At 29.6% G+C, this 22,644-nt stretch overlaps 1 protein-coding gene and 1 long non-coding RNA gene across 2 annotated transcripts; both read left to right on the forward strand.

The window, feature by feature from the left end:
- The first annotated feature begins 2,142 nt into the window (after positions 1–2,142).
- LOC148234517 (uncharacterized) lies at positions 2,143–4,924 on the forward strand. The gene is made up of 6 exons (XM_088188406.1): positions 2,143–2,207; positions 2,647–2,895; positions 3,311–3,544; positions 3,877–4,032; positions 4,264–4,431; positions 4,876–4,924. The coding sequence occupies exons 1-6, from the start codon at positions 2,143–2,145 to the stop codon at positions 4,922–4,924; spliced, it is 921 nt and encodes a 306-aa protein (XP_088044532.1).
- Positions 4,925–6,886: 1,962 nt separating this feature from the next.
- On the forward strand, positions 6,887–7,797 carry LOC148234518 (uncharacterized). Its single transcript, XR_015810157.1, has 2 exons — positions 6,887–7,020; positions 7,085–7,797. It is a non-coding gene; the product is annotated as an uncharacterized LOC148234518 (long non-coding RNA).
- The last annotated feature ends 14,847 nt before the right edge of the window (positions 7,798–22,644 follow it).

Consider the following 22,644-nt stretch of genomic DNA (forward strand, 5'->3'; position numbering starts at 1 on the left):
TTCAAAAAATAGTGGGATATCGTTTCATAAACATATTCAATATGGTTTCACACTTTATGATCAAACAACTAACGTTGAAACTGTTACTCCACTGACAATACTCCCTGAAAATCGCGTTGAACAGGTTAGGAGAAATAGGTGCAGCTTTTGTCCTAGAAATTAGGACAGAAAGACTCGATTTTTTGCACCACCTGCAAAAAAAAGCGATATGTACAGTTCACAAACACCAGTTGAAAATATTGTCATGTCCAAATTGATTACAAGATTTAAGCGTAGAATAAATGAAATATTTATATTATTATACTAAATATAAATATATTATTTTTGTTATTTTGTATTTTATATTATAAATAAATTATTTAAAAAAAATGTGAATTATTTTTATTTCTTATGCAATTATTATTTTTAACAATAATAAGTTATATATAAATAATATTATGTTTTACTAATTTTTTAATTTATTTAATTTGTTGAAAATTTAATCGATTTAAAAATAATTAAATATTAACAATTTTATTAGTCAGTGTTTGAGAAACGCTGCAACAAGCATCGACAAGTAAACGCTGTAAACGCCCCTCAATCGCCGATTGTTTTTTGGCCAGAAATGTCGCCGAAAAATATGACTATAATTTGCAAAAAATGTTAATAAAAAGAGATTTTATTCGTTTTATGAAAGTAAATATGTATGGAAACACGTGTTAGATGATTAGGTAAACAATTTTCTGTTGAAAAAGTATCATAATTTCGAGAATAGTTTGGGGGACAAAATGGACCCCGGTTCGGAACACTCGCGATTTTTCTACCTTCCGTACGGGATGGGTTAATCGCGCCTTTTTATTTCTCAAATATTTTTTTTGTCGTTATGTTATATTTAACAGTTGTGATTATAAAAAATGTATAAATAAAAAAATACTTGTAATAACCGAAATTTCAGAAATCACTCATATATCCGAGTTTATATTGTGCAGCTGTGAACTTTCTTAATACATAGCTGATATTTTTTATATATTTTTAAATTTACAAAAATATTGTTTGATTCAAAGTCTATTTAAAATAACTTATTTTAATAATATAATATACTAAATTGAAGTCTTTTTCGCAACAGGTATAATAAATTTAAATAAAAATAAATATAATATATAAATGTAAAATACTAGTTCAAATATTTTTAAAATTGAAATGAATAAACCTATATTTATTATTCTTTAAAACTTTAGACATATTTTCAAAAATTTTGGTGATTTTTGTTTGGAGCTTTGGGATTGCATTTTTTTCATTTTTAGCGTAGCGTCTAATAGCTAAAGGGCGGTGTCGACAATCTGTCAATGTTCGGTGACTCTCAGCCTTTTCATACATTGATTATTTCAGACATTGATTATTCGAGAAAAATATTTTTAATATTGTACTATAAAAAAATTTACCGTAAATTTTTGGAGGATTATTTCTGGCCATTGCATTTTTTTACAAATTTTGTCATTCATTTTCATAATGACTGCTGCTAAAATAGTATTAAACTATCTTTATTTAACATTTATTTTGCCGTTCTTATAAACGTAAACTAGTCAAAAATATTAAATTTAAATGATCAGATTACCAAAAACGCTTATTTTGTAAAGCTAATGAAACGGAATTGAAAAAATTATAATTGGATTTAATTGCATCTGACTGCTACACGATAAATTCAATTTGCATAAAAGTAACAAACAAAAAATTTTAAAACGGAATTTTTATTACAAATAATTTTTTTTTAAATAAAAGTAAGTCAATGCACAAGTAGCACGATTAATAATTAGTTAAAGAATTTGTGATTGTTGCGGCCATATTTTAATTTATCAATCTTTTAATGGGACAGTTACTAGAAGCGCTGAGCATATTGTGAGTGACATCAATAGCCAATTTGCTACCTAAGCCTTTTTTTAATTCCACAGAAATTGAACTTTTTAGCTGTATTCTATCGGAAAGATCTCGCGTGTATTTTGATCATTTATGCTGGCAAATCTTTTTTTGATATTCTTTACTTACACTATACGGAGCATAAATATATTTTTTAATTCTAGTGACCTCTTCGAATTCGCAGAAGCGCTTAATTCGAATCCGATCGCTGACTATTTTTCGCATTTAATCAGTCCCCCTTCGCCCTCAATGAACGAACGCTCAGAATTGGGAACTCAACATCCCACCGGATATCATCGGCCAGCTGTACCAAGGTATGATAAACATTACATCTTTACTAAGAGGATAAAACATACATCATCATTATCAGAATTAGTTCTTGCCACGTTATTCACAATTTTCATAAAAGCAACAATCAAAAACGTTTAAGACAAAATTTTTTATTTTTTTGAAAATATAATAAAAAAATAAGGCTGTTACTAAAGTAAGTCAATGCACGAGTAGCTCTATTAATAGCTAATTAAAGTCGTGTTGATTGTTGGAGCTTATTTTAATTTATCAGGCTTTCAATGAGGCAATTACTAAAAGTGCTGAACACATTGTGAGTGACATCAATAGCCAATTTAATAGCAAAGGTTTTTTTTAATTTGGCAGAAAGCTAACTTTTTGGCTATATTCCAGCGTGTTTTTAATCGTTTTTGCTGACAAATATTTTCTTGATATTCTTTACTTACATACTTTTTTTAATTTTAGTGACCTCTTCGAATTCACAGGAGTGCATGATACGAATTGGACTACTCACACACTTTGGCCCATAATTATTCCCCCTCCGCCCACAATGCGCATTCAGATACGCGATCAGCTAGAGTTGAAAACTCAAAATCTCATCGGATATAATCATTTTGTGAAGGAAACGACTCATGACTCCGTCGGTTCTAGATGGGGGTCCCAACCTTTCTCGACAAACTACCAGACTTGTCCGTTGATAGCTTCCGAAGCGAGGTATGATAAACATTATGTTTTTACTAAAAGTATAAAATATACATAATCATTATCAGAATAAGTTTTTGACACGATAAAAGCAACGATCAAAAAAGCTTAAATCGGAATTTTTATTATAAAGAATTTTTTTAAATATGAAAATAAGGCTGTTAATAAAGTCAATGCACATAATAAAAGTCGTTGTGATTGTTGCAACCATATTTTTATTTATCAAGTTTTTGATGAAAACAGTTACTAGAAGCGTTAAGCACATTGTGAGTGACATCAATAGTCAATTTTTTAATTTCAAAGAAAATTTACATTTTGGCTGTATTTGATCAAAAGTGATTTAGCGTGCTTTTTGCTCGTTTTTGTTTGCAAAACTGACCGTGATATTGTTTACTTATACAGTACAGGCTATACACATTTTTTTCAGCCCTAGGAACTTCATCGAATGCGCAGGAATGTGTGATGCGAATTTGACCACTCAAGCTTTGCTGCCCGTAAATGGTTGCCGTACGCCCTTAATGGACTATCAAATAGGCGAGCACTCAGAGTTGGGAACCGAACGTTTCATCGGATTTACAGATGAGTCCGTCAATTCTAAATGGGGGTTCCAACCTTCATCGACAAACTACCAGGCTTTCGCGTCGTCAGCTGACGAAGCAAGGTATGGTCACTTTCCTTTCTTATTTATTTCTAAAAAAACTTTCTAAAAAAAACACAAGCATTACATCGATGACTAATATGCTTGATATTTCTGTCATTTTCTAAATAATAATACAACTTTTTTTAATTCATGTATAACGTTCTAATTTTCAGTAACTTTATCTCAGGATTAGAGATGTTGCATGTAAGACTTTACTACTAAAATTATTATATTTTTACGTGCTTTATATCGTTAAAATTAACACCTGAGGGTCCTCACAAATTAAAAAGCCTAGAGCCTCTCTTTATCTCTTTGCTCCGAAGACGAATCATATATATTGTTTTTTATTATAGATACCCAGTAAATACAAGGAAGTGGGATGCAGATTGGACATCTAATGTTCAGCTGGCAGTAAATCAGAGACACGAGTACTCAGAGCTGCGAGCTCGATATGAAGAAACTCGATATGAAAATTCGATGTCTCATGAGTGCATCACTTCTTTACAAAGGTTAGAATTTTCATCGATAAACTTACTTCTACGAAAAAAATGAACTAGAGCTTAGTCTTAAATTTATGTTTCAATAAATTATCGCTTAAAATGTTAAACACGTTGTAAGTGACATCAATAGGCAATTTATTTTAATTTGCAAAAAATTAACTTTTTGTCTATATTTGATCGAAAGTAGATTCGCGTGTAAACTACGTGCGTACCATAAAAAATTGTATTTTTAAATTTTAGCAGCCTCATCGAATACGTAGGAGTACGTGATGAAAATTGGACCACTCAAACTCCACTGCCCGCAACTAGGCACTCAATAGACAATCAGATTATCGAGATGAACACTCGACGTTCTCTTAAATATTCTATAAACCACGATACTTCTGCGTGGTCACCTAAAAAAGCAAGGTATGATCATCTTCTTTTCTTATGTATGCGTGCTTCAAAAATATGTTATTTTTCCTTAAAACAACACAAAAATTGCACTGACTACTATTTTTTTTTAAAACTAATCTCATTAAAAAAAAAGTGTTGTACGCTATTTTTTGTATATGGTCCCTGATGTTTGGAATTTTTTAAGTTAAGATCTTGAATCATAACTGTTTATTTTTTATATGCCAAAATGCCAGCAATCAAAATAAGAGTTGCTTTATTTTTCCCTTGCAGTTCTAAATTTAGCACACTTAGTTTACCTGTGAAATTGGCTAAGAATGCCAAGTCACACGGATCATATTGAATATGTGAGATATTTATAGCATATGTATTGAAATTTTAAAAGCACAATTAAAATTTTTATTCATGTATGTATAATGTCAAAAAAAAATTGCTATTTAACATTTTTCTCGTTTTCAGGTTTGAAAAGGCCAAATTACTTTCTGTTGAAGAGCAGGTAATTAAGTGAAAAGTTATTTATTTTTGTTTTTGTAAAAAAAAATGTTAAAAAGGTGTCAAAAAAGAATTTAAAAAAACATTTTTTACTTTCTAAATAATTTTAAAATCAATATTTTTTATGGTGAATTCTAAATTAGTTTCCTTTAGCTATCTGTATATTTATGTTTATTTCTTAATCGATTGAGGAAAACTTTGGTTTGTTTTTATGTTTATGTAATTACTATTGTATGTTACAGAAACACGCTGACGAGAGCAATTTGAAATATACTATTCCTCAAGATAACAAGATTCGTTATCAATTTATAGTGCCGAAATTCGCCAAAATTATATTAGTTGGGAGAAAAAAGAGACACCTTAATTCTTTAAGATTAGCAACAGACGCTACAATCGTACTAGAAAAGATATCTGTATGCCACATCTGTACTATCGAAGGTATTTAAGCACTTACAAATCAAGGTTTATTGATATAAAAACGTATAACTTTTATAAATGCATTTTTTATAAATATATTTTGGTTAGTTAATGAGAAACTCCCCTATTATTCATTCTGCTGATTATATTTCATATTTTTTTTATATTTTTCATTGTATTTAATTACATAATATACAACCTTTTTTAAAATAAAATAGATCAGTCCTCACATTTTTTTATCTTAAAATATATTATAGAAAAAAATAATATTCTATTCGACAAGATAAAAATTATCTAACCGTTGCCAAAAATAAGTTAAATATACAAAGCTATAAATATATTCGTACATATACAGTGGTACCTCGGTTTTCGTTGACTTCGGTTATCGTCGAGCATACAATCCAAACAATTCAATTGCTATTCCGGTTTTAGATTTCAACGATTGTAGTATCGACGAAAACTGAGGTACCACTGCATTGTATATAACACCATGGTTTTTAAAAGTTATACGCATTATATGACGTTTAATACATTTCATATTTTTTGTTATTTTTGTATAGGCATTCCAAATGACGTGAATAAAATTTTAAACATGATCGTGCGAAAGTTTAATACTAAAAACTGTATTCCATTAATATCGATGGAAGACGTTGGCCATAAAATTAAGGATCATCCATCTACAGCTCACTTAAATTATGTATGCATCATATTTTATCAAACAATTTTTTTGTATATATAATAGAAAAATATTTATATTCTATGTTACTTTTAAAGGTGCAACTGGATTTTAAAATAATGAATATAATAAAAATAATGAATATTGTGGATCCATCGAAGCTATACGTATCTCTACCGAATTGTGATTCATATCAGAATCTGAGATCAGTACAAAAACTAATAAACTTCCACTTTAATAGCTGTCAATCTCCGTCGCCATCGATCTCAATTGAAAGTATGTATTTTTGATAACTAATAATTTTAATTTTAATTGTGATCCATCTTTTCTTCTATGTGCTTACTTCGTAACTAGTGCAATGTTTCTCGGTGGTCCGTAGAAATTTACGGATGGTATAAAGTGTAATTTTTAATTAATTTTAATTATTGAAAAAGAAAATATTTATGATCTTGTCCGTTCGTGAGTGAATTTTTAATATTAATAGTATATCTTTAATGTTACATATTATTGTGTTGTGTTTTACGTTTTCCTTATTTCCGTTTCATTATCACAGCATTGGGTGCAACTGAGTTTATACATTAAGTAATATTTATTAATAAATAATTTTCAGTTGGCATGGTGTGCATAGCGTATTACTTTTGCGATTGGAAAAGAGTGATCATCGTTAATATCGAAACGTCAAAATCTTGGGTTAGGCTTCTTGACTACGGTGATATCGTATCCGTGAAAAACGTTGATCTCAGAGCAATCCCTTCCAACTTCCTGAAATTACCTTTCCAGGCGCCTCAAGTTGAACTGGGCGGCATTAAACCGCGCGATGGAGGTATTGATACAAATTATTATTACTCATAGTTTCAAAAAATTAAACCACTATTACTTCACCAGATAAATGGTCACCTAAAGCCGTTACTATTTTGAAAAAGCTAATTGTCAAGAAAAATTTTTTATACACGGCTCGAGTCGCCTCTTACAATGAAGAAAAAAATCCTAGATTGTATTTATATACTTTTGAAGATAATGTGAGTATATTATTTAAAATTATTTAAGAAATATATTTACTATTCAACTAATTTTTTTTTACAGAAATATAAATTTATAAACAAGGAATTAGTACGAAGAGGAGTTGCGACATGGACCGGAACTTTTGATGACTATCGAAGAAGAAAACCGGATTTGATCAATTTTACCAGGTGTTTCACATTAAGTGCAAATCGAGGCGATATTCGAGACATAATTAATAATTCAAAGAAAGCAATTTTTAACAATCAATTTTAAATTGTAAAAAAATATTTTTGTAAAAACAAAATTATAGCAACAATCGTTGTATATCATGTACATATGATACTATAATTTTTTATCTTGATCGGAAAATTCATTAGTCATGAGATTCACTTCTGATTTGATGCGCTTCATTTTTTTTTTATTACTTAACATAATTTTGCTTTTTGATTTCGTTCTCAGCAGTATCTCATGATAGACGAAATTCCGATTTTTTTTATTATGTAAGTTTTTTATTATGTAAGTTGAACTTAATAAACCTATATTTGTGTTCATTTTAAAGATGTTAACATATAATATAAATAAGTATGTAACAAAAATAATTGATTACCAATCGTTGTGATATTTACAATAATGTAATAATAATATTAAAATGTTTGAATATCACATTGACTGAGGTACTTGACTTATTTGTATTATTTGCCATATTATGTTTTTTTGATTTTTTTATGCAAAATACCTCAACAGGTTTTTTGTATCTACTATAAAAATACAATAATAAACTTTTTATTATTTTCTATCCCATAGTTTTTATTGTCTCATCCTGTATTTTCCGTCACATTTTTTCTTTGTCCGCTTTAAAAGTGCTATGTGTATAAGTACATTTTAGCATGCATGTGTATGTATATGTACACATTATATATTTGTTTAATGCGAAAGCGCTTATTTGTGGAATAAAATGAAGAATTCAGGAACTGTGGATTAGGGACGCGTGCGAAAGAGATAGATGCGTTGATGAAATTTTTATCAGATCTCTTATGAAATTTTTATCAGATCTCCTCATTACTGGTTTTTTCTTGTGAAATTTTTATGAGTTGAACCTCTCTGATTTTTTTCCCCAGCACTTTTAGCAGAAAAGGTGAACAGTGACAGACGCGCGTATTAACCGAGAATTCAATGCGCGACCGCTTTCAAACACACATTCTCAATCTGAACACAATACCTTTTTTAAACATATACAAGTACTCTGCTAGGATAATTCTATATTTATTCAAGATTTGAACTATTACCTTAATACGTATATTATTAATTATATATTAAAACAATAATAAAAATAGAGCAATGTTCGCGAAATTAAGTAGCATAAAAACAATTATATTTAGTTAATAAATCAGTATGTTCTAATATTAGATCAAAATAATTTATATGAAATATAAAAAATATTTACGATCTGACTGCGGTTTGGACCACAATCTATTTATTGCAAAGATATTGAAGCTGAAAAACTAATCAATAAAATTGACTCGCGAGGTTATTTATTAAAGATAGCGTGTCTCAGTTTAATATAAATCCAGAAGAGGATGCAAACACATTTTCAAAAGCGATCACTGAAAAAACACATAAGCAATGAGCTATAATAACCAAGAATAATTGTAGAGATAATTAACGATTTGTGTTTGAACTGATTTAAAAATATTAGTAAGCAATAATATGATTTTATATTGTTTACGGACTTTTTTCTTAAAAATATGCAGTAATTATATCCACGTTATTTAAACAAAAAACATGTTTTTAATAGGGCCCAATGGACTTACCTTAAAAATGTTGATTTTTTCGAATAAGTGCATTAAACTAAAAGTTTGATATTATTCTACAAAAAAGAGAGAAAATATAACCCTTTGAGTAGTGAGTTAAATTATACTCATGTGCTAATTTGAAGTATACACATGATATTGAGTTAATTTTACACTTTTTTCTATAAATAATTCTGTTTTAAATTACAAATAAAAAACAGTGATACGCAGATTTATTGCTTTGACTTATTTTACTACTTTTTATTAATTTATTTAAACACTTTTCTATAATTAAATTTCGGTAATTTGTTTTACTTATTTATTATAAATTATTCGGCTTTTTGTGGATTTTTTAAAAATAAATACAGAGGCTTTCAATATTTTTTTTTATAAAATTAATATAAAATAATTTTTGTAATGTTAATTTATTTCGTACTCTTTAATTTATCTGCATTATTTTTTATATAATTTCTCACATTAATTCAAATACTATAATTATGTTTTTTATTTATTATTTTAAATAAATGTAAATATATATTACAATCTGGGATACCTCAAAACACTGAACGATCGACCACCGTACATGTACGGCGATACTCCTCAAAGGCTTAATAATACACAACATGAATACAACATAATAAATACCTAAAGATATATAACTATTATTTTTTTAATTAAGATGGTGCAAATTTTTGAAGTTATCATGACGTGTGGATGGTATATAAGGCAATAATTATATCTTTATATCTCTCTTAAGTAATAGACCTAGCAATGATAGTATTGCAAAATAATAAAAAATTACACTGTTATTTTTAGATATGATTTTGAATTGATCAAAAACAGATTTTTTAAATTAATTTTAAATGAAAATTAGCTTTAAATCTTCTTTTAACAAGATGAACTTGCCCCACATTCAAAATCAACGTCTCACATGACAAAAAACAAATATATAAACGATATCTGCGTCAAAATTGGACACGCAAAACCATGGACGGCTCAGGAAACCCCATAATGGACCCCGATTAAGTTTTACAAAGATATTGTTTAGAATTATATAAAGTAGACATATCCAAAGTATCCAGGACTCTAACTTTGAACCAGACATCTTACCTGCATAAATTAATAAAGCAATTGAAAAACTAAAGATGAACCAATCCCTAGATAGCGATGAAATTTCAGCGGAAATGATTTATGAATTCAAAGAATGGTATTGCCATATTGTGTGATATATGCAAAAATATGGGATAATAGCAATTTAAAAGTAAAATTACACGTCATTATCAACTGTATATATTTTCTCAAAAGTGTATTTTTTTTAATATATCGTCAATAATAAATTGACAGTTTTATTTTTTATTGTAATTATTAACGTTTTAAGTAGTCTGATATGTCGATAAAAAACACACCAATTATTATTAAACAAAAACATCTTCAACTATGAATATCTTAGATCTGATTAAAATAAACTAATATTCTAATTATATTTGTCCTGGAAATAATATTTCGGGAACTTATTGAACTCTCTCGTATTTTAGTATATATACTAAAAATAAATACATACCCAGCTGTTAGATTTGTACATGAAATTGCTTATATTCATTGACATTTCACGATCGAATTTAGACAGCACGATAGGTCAGTGCATGACAAAAAAATATACCAATAAATCGTTCTAGCGAACCCAATTACTTAATCAAAATGGTGAAAGGGCCCGGATTTGCGATCTGGTCGACCACAATTTCATTTTCAGCCAGAACACCTGCTTATGAAATTTATATTGGACACGATAAACCCCTGTTCGTATATATGTGTACACATACATACAATAAAGCGTGTTTATTTTTGAAATAGTCTATATAAGGGATGGCCAAGTTATTTAGGATTGCAATCAACTATATTTTTTCTGGTATTCTGGAATAACTCTAGAATAGATATTAAATGTGCAATAATTCAAATAAAATAATATGAATAAATATCACAATTATCAAAATAAAAATTGTGCATTTTAAACAATCTCCTTTCTCTAACGTTCTTTAAGATAATCGTAAGCATTAAAAAATTATGAGCAATATATTTTATTAGAATAAATTATCAAGTGGTATTTTGGGCCTTGGTATAAAACTTCAGGAGGTATCCAAAAGACGATGTTGTTATATATTTATTGTTCCAAAAAAGAAATATTGCTCCTCCATATTTTCGAAAATATTTTTTTTAAATTAATGTAAATGTTTCATTAAAATTTGTAATTATTATATTTAATATATCGAAACAATATTTCAGGGGTAATCGAATGCTTTGGTTTTGATAATCTTAAATTAGTTAAAATAAATAAATCTTTAAAAATAATTCATGGTCCACTAGTTTTATAAGCATTGTTTTATATTTATAATTTCTTTCATACTAAATTTTGTCAGTAAAATAATTTGAGACACTTCAATACACTAAGTATAATAAAAATATGTTTAGAAAATAATCTTAAACTAAATGTAATGTAATGTAATGAAAAAAGTTATAGTTGATAATATACAATATTTAGGAGTATTTGTAGATAAAAAAATGTAGTTGTAACGTATAACGCTTTTAACAATATTTTACTTATATTTGTCTTGTCATTGTCAAAGCCGGAAATAAAAATACCAATAGACTTTAAATGTCGTGATTTTACAGCAAAGTGGAGTGTAAATTATTTTATTATCGAATTAGACGACAAAGTGCTATGTATATTGTGCAAAGACATTATCTGTGCTAAAATAATACAATATACGTCGTCATTACCAGACAGTATTCATAACTTGCAGAAAAGCAACAATAAATTTTTTTATTAATTATAATGAATTTTTCACCAAAATAAAATTATAAAATAGGGCTGTAACTAAAGTCAGTTCAAAAGAGGCTTATTTATTAACTAATAAAATAAATTTATTAGCTGTTATTATTTCAAACTATCAAGCTTTTGATGAGAAAAGTACATAAATGTTGAGCACATTGCGAGTGACATCAATAGGCAATTTAATAGCAAAGCGAATGAATATCATTTTAAACTCTAAAACCAGTTTTTTAATGCGTAATTTAACCAATTATGGCGAAATAGTGAATATTTTGTATAATCAAAAAGTTAGATGAAGATAGTAACAAAAAAATATTAAATATCGATTTTAAAAATTCCATTTATTCGTACGTTCAGGTTACTTTTGATAGTTCAATAGTAAATGATTTCGGGGAAAATAAATAATTAAAATAAATATGTATGTCTAATACACAAAATTAAATTAATATATAAATATTGGATTAATTGGATTAAAAATTCTGTTCAATAGTATACGAAAGCTATTTATTTAATGTATTATTTTATGACAATGAGTAGATTTTAATTGTCTTGTCAGAAATAGGTGGAAAGTGACATTTTTACGGATAATACATCGGATATATTTTACGGTTAAGCGCATTAGTTTTTTTATGGGCAAACCGGCTCCGATTGTCTCGCTTAATCGCCAATACATTTCCATTAAGCAGGGGGCTCAGGAAAAAAGTCAGTGTCCCACCACCTTTTTGCGCGAACGATAAATCTCGTTATAATGGCGCGGGAATATTTGTTAAAATGGCAAGACTAATTTCTTCATCGAGGGTGGCGCAGTCCCTAAGATGGGAGCGCCACCCTATACCTCTGAGATGAGATGGGGGCTGCGGTACGACGCTCGCTTAAACACATTCAACATTACGCTTTTTATTTTTAATTTGAGCCAACCGAGCGAATGAGATTAAGTAATAAAAAACTTCTGCCAAGGAGAACCTCTCGAAAATGTTGTCCCTAAGTAAAAAGAAGTACGCCCCGGATTATTCCCATCCATTCTTTTTTTAATCGGCATAACGTTCAGCGCTTGTCAAATTTTGTGAATTTATTTTAAATACAATTGACGTGTGTAAAAAGTAATATCAATGTAATATACTGAGATGTAAAAACTTACATTAAGCGGTACGTGCAATTAAACTATTATATACAAAGAGTTAATTTGAATAATAATTAATTCAAATATAATAAATTCAAAATAATAAATAAATGAATACACAAAATAATCTAAAACTTTTTTTTAATTTTTTTTTTGTTTTGTTTTTTTTCAAATTTATTTGGCGTGCAAATCAAAAAAAGAGCATAGGTTTATTAGTATTATTATATAATTTTCATAAATAATAATATTGTGTTAAAAAAATTGAAATCAATTATTTTAATTATTAATAAATAATTGTATATGCAAGTAAGGCCAATACTTATTATCATTAAAATCAATAATATATAATGAATTTTTGTATCTATTATTATAAATGTTATATATGTCTCCAAACACTTTAAAAAGTTAAGCGCATAAGATAGCAATAGACGTCGATTTTCAAAGATGTCACAGACAAAGCTGTCAAAGGTTATATAGAAAGCAAGTAAAGACGCTTTTGAAAAGTGTTACAGGAGAAAGAGGTTGTATAGCTATTGATGATACAATATCGACCATCAATTATATGTACAATATGTATAGAGAATTAAAGTTAGAAGAGGATCATAAATAAAACCAATCTATTGTGGCACTGATTGTAGGTCATGACCCCCATCGACGATGGAAAAAACTCGGTTATAGCATTGTTATATTTTACATATTTATTTTATATTTTACACATACTTCTTCAGATAAGTGAATCTAATATAAATATGTATATATACCCATCACTACTTATATATAAAAAAACATGTATGTGTAATTATCATACTTTATGTGTGTTGACAATTGAGAAGTGAAAAGAACGACGACTAGATTCAGCGTTTTATAGGTAATGGAAAGTGACGCTAATTTGCAATCCCTACCACATACTATTTGCCTGCAAATTATAAATAAGTTAATGCATAATACATTGCTGGTGTGTGGGTATATAAATGTTTGAGAAACAGTTATGGGTCCCCACCAGGGTGCTGTGGTGATCCCCTCTACGGACCACGTCGCCTCGTTAGCGAGTTTTATGAGCTTTTTTAATGGCTCGCGAAAGCTCATTAAGACGGTGTTGCCAGTATTTATATGTATCGCTTGGGAAATATGTTTCGCCGGATACTTGCTGCTTCGTGACCGCTTTCCTTGTTCACGACCCGCCAAGCCTTTTATTCACACATACACAGAGACAGCACCGCAACTAGCGATGCGAGTGCGGAAAAAACCCTGGATTAAACCGCAAAAATTAGATGGAATTTAAGTAAAAATGTAAGTCATGAGTAAATATATATTTATACATATCATTTATTTTAAGCAAGATAAAAAGTAGAGTTTCTAAATACGAATCGAAAAATAGAGTGGATATAGAACAATCATGGCCGTGAACAAATAAAAGTATAGGGTAAAATTGTACAAATAAATGGAATTCTGAAATCAAAATGAATTCTGCGCTTTTATTTAAAATATTTAAAAACTCATGTTACTATTTTTATCTAACAAAATATTGCTATTTCGCAAAGCGAACTTGTCAAAAAATTGGTTGTAGAGTTTAAAATGGTAATCATTTACTTTGCTATTAAATTGCTTATTGATGTTACTCGCAATGTGCTCAACATTTTTATATATATTAAAATAATATCAGATGATTAACTTATTAAATTATTTAATCAATAAGCTACTCGTAAATTGGCTTCAGTTAAATCCCTATTTTATAATTTAATTTTGCTGAAAAAAATGCATTTTATTAAAAAAAATGATCGTTGCTTTTCTGCAAGTTATTAATACCGTCTGGTAATAACGACGTATTTTGTATTATTTTAGTACAGAGATAACGTCATCGCACATTATATATATATAATAATTTGTCATCTAATTCAATAATAAAATAATTTACACTCCACTTTGCTGAAAAATCACGACATTTTTTTATTTTCTGTTTATGTTATATATTATATATATGTTTAGTTTAAATTTGTTCAATGTAAAAATTTGCTATAAAAATCATTATATTCCAATTAAATACTATAATAATAAAAAGAGCTTGTAAAAAAACTTTACCTAGCTCGCGGGCCGCATTTTTCTGACACCTGCTTTAGAGTGTCATGTGAAATACATATGATATTCAACACTTAAGTTTTATCAATACACAAAAAAATGATCACTCTTTGTGACCAATATACATGGTTCTCACATGACGATAGATATTCTTGGAAAAATATGAATAAGATATATGTAATGTACATTATAAAAATAGTATTATTCTATTTATAAACAAAAAGACTTTATACTTGTATTTGTTTTTGGAATCTAAAAATCGATAATCAAGCAACAGTCAATGTTTTTAGATAAATGCTACAAATCATACGATTTTATCATGTAATATTTAAGTCAGTGTTTTAATAATATTATTTATAAAAGATACTTATGTACTCATACACAGTATATAATCGATTATCCGGGCTAACACTAAGACAGAAGTGTACGGATAATCCGCATTACAAATTTTTATTTGATTTTAAAATATATGTAATATTTTATATATTTTTTATTTATAAATTAATTAATAAAATAAATCTGTAATTTTCGTTTGCTTTTGAGCCTCTTAATAATTTTGTTTAATAACTTTGTTTTTAAACAATATGTTCATCCATTGGTGTATACAAATTTTCTGTTAATAATTGTAAATGAGTTTCATTCAACCAATGATAATTAGACCAGTTCAAATGGTCTATTTTTTATGTGTTTAAGAAGCAAAAAAATATATATGATACGCGGTGAGTATTATTACAGAAGAAAAACGCTGGAAAGACCCCGTGGAGTCACAGCAGCAGAGAAAAACAGAGACGAAATTGGACTAGACTGCATAGATACGAGTCAGAGAAGATATCTCAACAACTCTCAGCTGCTTCACTGAAATCACAGCCGACAATAATACAACTCGACATGCCAACGAAGAGTTCCATGACCTTCCATTTCAATTTCAAGATCTACATTTCAGATAATTTATATATATATATATGAATAACAATAACCAGATTTTCCGGCGTCTATTTGTTTGCAAAGTCACACCTTTTTGGCCATAAAACCGATTAACTGGGTTCTAGCTTTGATATATAACATTCAATGACGTCATTTTTTCTAAAAATCTATCAAGCCATCATCTTCATTAGTAAGAGTTATAAGAAGACTAACAATGTAACATAAGGCGTTAAAAAAATTGCAATCATACGACCTTCGTTTATTTTTAATATGCTTTCGCTTAGATGAGAAGAAGCAGTATTTTTTAAAATAGTCTATACAAATAGTCCAATTTTATTAATGATTTTTCTTGCGTTAATCAAAAAATGCATTTAATTATAATGATTGTATGAATAATACGTTGATAATTTACATTTGTTTTTATACAAGAATTCGTACTTTACTGTGTATTGTAAACTGAAAAGGACAATATTCTACGTTAGGCAAACGTCAATTAAAAGTTAATTCAACCCTCTCGCCTTTTTCGTCCTAGTCTTGAAAATCTTTCGCGTTGCGAATACATTTTTTTGGCACGTTTGATAAGGGAATGGCAAGTTTCAGCTTGATTGACTTTCTCTCTGTCCCCATTTCAAATTAATTTATAAAACTCCCCGTTTGATTGCTGCCCCCTGGCAAAGATATTGCCCAACAAGCAGACGAGACTGACTGACTGACTGACTGACTGACGTGCCAGACCGCAATTTCATTACCAATTTAACGTCGGCTCGAATTTTGTTACTGCGTACGAATATTTGCCATTTTTTTGTTTAATAATAATCGATTAATTATCTTAATTGGATTTTACTTTATAATCCAGTGTTGAGAAGTTTTAAAATTGTAGACCTCTCCATCTGATGAAAAAATTACCCCTCATCACACCGCTTTTTACTCCACTCACGAGCCAATAATTGAAAATATAATATATGTATATTTTCCGATACAAATTGCCAATATCGTTTTATACTCATCAAGACCGGACACGGTATAATTATTTTTTAAAATACTGCTACCATCGCTTTCTCGTACGGTTGGCCTTATACGAGATATTTGTCGCGTTAATATTTTACGAGATATCGGCATTTTCAATTTGTTCTAAATTTATACTTTAATTGAAAGTAATTGCATCTTTTTCATATTTTAATATGTTTCATAAAATATTTTCTATAAGCTTAATATTTATTTATTCATCAGTTGTGCGCTTAGCTAAAGATGACTAAGTACGTCTTTTACTAAATATGATATTTAAATAAAAACTGTGCCACAAAATTTACGATTACAGAATTTTTATAAGTGGATGTTATGCAGCGAAATTAACTCTTGATAAAATCAAAAAAATTGGCTAAGACGTGCAAAATATCGTTGCTGTTTTTAATTCTTATTCACGTATACTTTGATAAAAAAATGTGTTTTGCCACTCTATCGAAAGAAGGGAGACAAACGGAAAAAGCATATAAACGAACGCATATATTTATGCCTGAATAATACATGTGTGACATTAAACATAAATGGCAAAAATCACACAATTTTAAATCCGCTTACGTTTCCATTAGGATCCATTAAAATCATTAACAATTGTAGAGATTTAAAATTGAAAATTATTTTCGCGTTTTATTATTTAGTCTGCTTCTTAACGTTTGTTTAAAACCGCAAATTTAACAATGTGGCTCAACAAATTTTAATATTAAACATAGTTTATAGATTATATAAACATAACAAATAATTTAGTAATTTTAAACATTTGATTTGATGAAACCTTCTTTAAGATTGGTTAATATAAAAAATATTAAAAATTTTAGAGCAATATTTTTATTAAATAATCATACTTTTTAAGTCTTTTAAATTTTTGGGATTGTGTAGTACACGTGCGTCGAAGAGTCGAAGAAGAATATCTTACTGATTGCGTAGTACCCAAAGTCAAATACTATGGCGGAAGCTTTAGGTTCTGGGGTTGCATAAATGCAACAGGGGTAAGAAACCTGCACATTTGCGAGAATAGCATGAATAGTGACATTTATATTTGTGTTGAATTCCACTTTGATGGACTCCTACTGAAAAATATTTCCAACACAGACACAGACCATTCTCCATGCCATAATTTGATAAAAATCATCAGACCTAAATCTATAAAGCATTTATAATCAAAATTAAAAGAATAGGTTGCATAACACAATTGTAAATTCGAGAAAAATTGCAGATGGAATGGAAAAAATTTTCTCCGTCCGCCTGCAATTCATTAGTTGATAGTATGCCAAAGAGGATTGTAACTGTAATTAAGGCTTACTAAATATTAAAAATAAGCTTAAAATAAAGCTCAGTTTTTAATTTAAATTGTTACTACACCCATACCTCGCTTTACGGCCTAGATATGTTCCACGAAACTTGGCCGCTAAGCGAAAAGCCGTATAACGAATCAATTATTCTAATACAAATTCATACAAATTCAATATGATCGGTTCCAAATTTTTTAAATATGTAACATGGTTTATCATTTAAAATGTATTTTATCTTTTTATTTCATTTAAATCAAAAGTACATACATAACAAGTACATACATTTGTACACAAAATAATAACAGACTCCAAAAACCAACAATAATCCATAAACAAAAATGAAACAACTTCATGTTACATAAAATATGTGTATGAATACATACATATTTTTTTTTAAAATGGCTTTAATCTGAAGACGATGAAAAAACGGTAACCTGCAGATCACTGTCGTTCTCATTTTTCGCTGGTAAGGATGGGCCTGGCTTGAAAAAATTGCCCAACGATGTTTGTCTTGCCTTTTTGTCTCTTTCGTTCTTCAGTGATTAATAACAGCTAATGGCTGAGTTAATTCCTCGAGAAACTTTAGTACTACGTTTGACGTCAGGATCGTTTTCAAGGAAGATGTGTATTCCTTGTTCGAAATAGGAAAAAGCTTTTGACAATTTTTTTGATGTTAGCTGTTTGAATACAACAGACTCTGTCTCTTCATCAAATGCCGGTTCTGCTTGCAACTGAATGAGTTCCTTATATGAAAGGGGTTCCCTATCAGCTTCAAGTAGATCAAGCACATCACGTTCGTTCAAACCTTCAAAGCCGAGATCATGTGCCAGATCCAAAATGTTTTGCCTAATTTCAGGAAGGCGATTAACTTCTGCATCAGTACTTTTTACACATTCTGGCCATATTTTTCCCAAACATGGTTCATTGTTGTTAATTTTAGTTCCTTCCATGATTCACTGATGCTGTCAACGGCATCCTTGATGTTATAGTTTTTCCAAAATGTTTTAATTGAAGATTTACCATCGGTTTCCCTTATAAGTTGTCGGAAAGTTCGGCGCAGGTAATATGCCTTAAAAGTGGCTATTGCACCCTGATCCATTGGTTGGATCAGAGCTGTTTAGTCCAGTCAAATAAGGGTTTAACCTCGGAATGAAAGATAACAAGCTGAAATTTTGCACAGACCTTTGTTTTGGCGTTCTAAAGATAGGGTGAAAAGTCTCATAAGATATCGTGTCTGCTAATCAAGATATTAAAGGTCAAAGGTCATAAAAATAATAGTTTTGCAAATATCTCGCCTCCTTTGCGTCGCATGTCATTAGATGTTTCATAAAACTTATAGAAAATAAAATTTTCTACAAGTTTGTCATAATTTATTTCTTTGTATGGTTAATGGTTTTCGAGATATAGCGCGGGGAGTGGGAAGCGCGCATCCGTTTGTAGGATAACGCTATGTAAACTACGGAGCCAGAGTTACCTGCACATTCTTCCACAGTTTCATAGGAAACATCGCAAATTGTTATCTGCTGAATGAACCCATCTAAAGCATTATAACTTTCAATCTGCATATCTTCAAAAATCATCATCGATAATGCAAAAAGTAATAGCGTATGGCCTCTGATACTTCTTGCAAAAGCGTGACCATCCAACATTTTGTCGACAGAATTCGAAGCATAAATTGTACTGAGAGCTTCCTTGATTCCGCTTCCATTCATTATATACCCTATGCATACAATAAAAGACATAAGCATATGAAAGCCTCCTAGTTTCACAACTACTCTGGACAAGTTTGAGTTAGCATCTGAAGCTGCTACGATTTCACGTGCTTTTATGTACAATGGCTGATCAAAAGTTATTAAGCATGTTCTTTGTTCATGTTTCTTGGCAGTGCTTATAGCACACTGTAATGTGGTGTAAATTGTGTCAATATTACTCGCAGGATGATGAATAAAAGTAAGAAACAGAATCCGAGAAGTTACAAAGTTCTCATTGTTTTTTGTAAGTTGTTCAATAAATCCATTTCACCCTGGCAACGGTGAGATATTTTTCCATTTTTCGTACATCCACAACAAATCAACTACATTAAATATTTGTTCGGTTGTTCTTCTACATCATTAAAATTTTGAACTTGAATCTCTTGCTCAATCTGGGTACGACATGATTTTCATACACTAGAAGGGGTATATGTGATAGTGCTGCTAACTCCTTTGCACTTTGTTTTGTTGTAAATTTCTTTATGCGGTCATCGGATATAACTTCAGATTTTGGAGTTATTATTTTTATCATTCCCATTATATGAACAGTATTATAGCCATCAAGAGTATAAATATTTTTCTGCATTATCCGCTGCATACTGTACTAAAGCACTTGACTCTGATGGTTGATTACTAGGCTGTGGGTGATAAACAGCTGAAATTTAACATTTTACAGTATCAATGAAGCGAAAAAACCTAAACTTGACAAAACATCCAAAAGTCTTTTTGGATGTTTGGCCTATCTATATTTCTTCTATGAAGAAATACAGATAGGCCTATTAATAACTGCGAAGAAAAGGACCGTTTTCGTATGGAAGTCATTATAGCATTACTTATAGCCGTGTATTTCGTTTTAAAATGCCCCGTCTTTCCTTTTCTGTTCTTTATAATAACTTCTTGCAGAAAATATAATTAAGTTTTCGGAATTTCTTCATTAATATTTTACTCGGGGGCGGATAGGACTTGGTCTCAACAACAGAAGATCGAATATCTTCTCTAATAATCGCCGCAGCAGCTTCCACTACGCGCAAGTGTTCTTCTTCCGAAGTGCCTTTTTTATTTTCATACCAAGCTATGGATAAAATTTAAGCTTGAGCATCGCGAGAAGAAAAAATAGGGAATGATCCAATCTTCGTTATAATTATAATATCAGTTAAATATTTTTCTCTTAATTTGGAAATGATCTTCATATCTTCATATCATCCGTAAGGACATCTCTCAACTCTTTCAATTTTTTTGCACAAATTTCTTGTAGAGCAATATTTCATTCTTAATTCCTAATAATACAACGAAGAAAGTAATAAAATTATTGTTCAAACGACTTGCCGAGACCACTTTTTTCACGATTGTTTACTTTTTCAAAGCTTATACCAAGTTAAGCAGGTAGAAATACTCGCTGGATTCTATAAACGGATGTACGCTTCCCACTCTTCGCGCTGTATCTCAAAAACGGTTAATGATACAAAACAAATATTTTAACTAAACTTGTAGAAAATTTTATGCTTTACAAGATTTGTAAAGCATCTAATGACGTGCGACGCATAAAACGCGAGATATTTGCAAAAAAACAAATTTTGTGACCTTTGACCTTTGATATCTTGATTAGCAGACACGATATTTTATGAGACTTTTCACCCTGTCCTTAGAACATCAAAACGAAGGTCTGTGCAAAATTTCAGCCTGTTATCTTTCATTCCGAGGTTCAGCCTTTATTTCGCCTTATTTGACTGGACTAGTTGTATTTTTCGGAAGGTACTCAATCATGACATCTTCAGATAGTTCGGATAAATTAGTAGGATGCCCTGGTGCATTATCCAAAATTAGCAAAGCCTTGTCGCTTAAGTTATTGTCTCGCAAATATTTTTTCACTTCTGTACAAAAGTGATTTTTGAACCAATCCTCAAAAGTAGCTTTAGTCATCCAAGCTTTCTTGTTGGATCTCCATATGACGGGTAATTGATTTTCGGACAAATATATTAAAAGTGGTTTTAGCTTAAAATCACCCGCGGCATTTGCACCAAGTAGCAAAGTTAATCTTTCTTTAGACACCTTATAACCAGGCGCAGATTTTTCGGTTTTTGAAATGTACGTGCAATCAGGCATTCGCTTCCAATAAAGCCCTGTTTCGTCTACGTTAAACACTTGTTCAGGTTTATAACCACCTCTTTCAATAATTCCCTTTATAATGTTGGGATATTCCTTAGATGCAGCCTCATCGGCGCTAGCTGCTTCACCTTTCATTTTAAAATAATGCAAATTAAATCTATTTTTAAATCTTTTAAAAAATCGACATTGAAAAATAGTTTTTTTGCCGTTATAGCGAAACATTTTAGGCCGTTAATCGAAAACGTGCCTTAATTGAAGAGGGCCGTTATAGCGAAAGGCCGTATAAAAAGCGGCCGTATAGCGCGGTATGGGTGTATTATATATAAATATATAAATGTACAAATTAAATTAAAAATTTACCATTTTTCAGATTAAGACAACAGTCGTCAAGCACTTAATGATATTTGCGTTGTATTTGCAATCAACGAACTTTAACCTTATAAAGCAGTTTAAGCCTGATTTCAATATATTTTGATTACTATGTGCACAATCGCGAAAATAACAAAAACAACATTTTTTCGTGTCTCATAAATATAATCAAATGACCCTTAACCTAATAATGCAGTTATCGTAATGTTTCAATTTTATTTGACTTATGAAACTAAGAATTCTAATCAAACATATTTTGATAATTTCATATTTTAATAGAGATCCTAAAAGCCAGGAATAGTAGCAAACTAATGTTGAAACTGTAAAAGCAATTATCCGAATCGCTATATTTTATATTTATATTAGTAT

The sequence above is a fragment of the Plectrocnemia conspersa genome, unplaced genomic scaffold, assembly GCF_051122295.1.
Source record: "Plectrocnemia conspersa isolate PC_06_02 unplaced genomic scaffold, ASM5112229v1 ptg000006l, whole genome shotgun sequence".
Classification (NCBI taxonomy): domain Eukaryota; kingdom Metazoa; phylum Arthropoda; class Insecta; order Trichoptera; family Polycentropodidae; genus Plectrocnemia; species Plectrocnemia conspersa.

Coding starts and splice junctions, on each gene's coding strand:
- LOC148234517 (XM_088188406.1), top strand. CDS start 2,143: ATGAACGAACGCTCAGAATTGGGAACTCAACATCCCACCGGATATCAT. Junction 2,896..3,310: donor TTGATAGCTTCCGAAGCGAG/GTATGATAAACA, acceptor CATTTTTTTCAG/CCCTAGGAACTTCATCGAAT. Junction 4,033..4,263: donor TGCATCACTTCTTTACAAAG/GTTAGAATTTTC, acceptor TTTAAATTTTAG/CAGCCTCATCGAATACGTAG.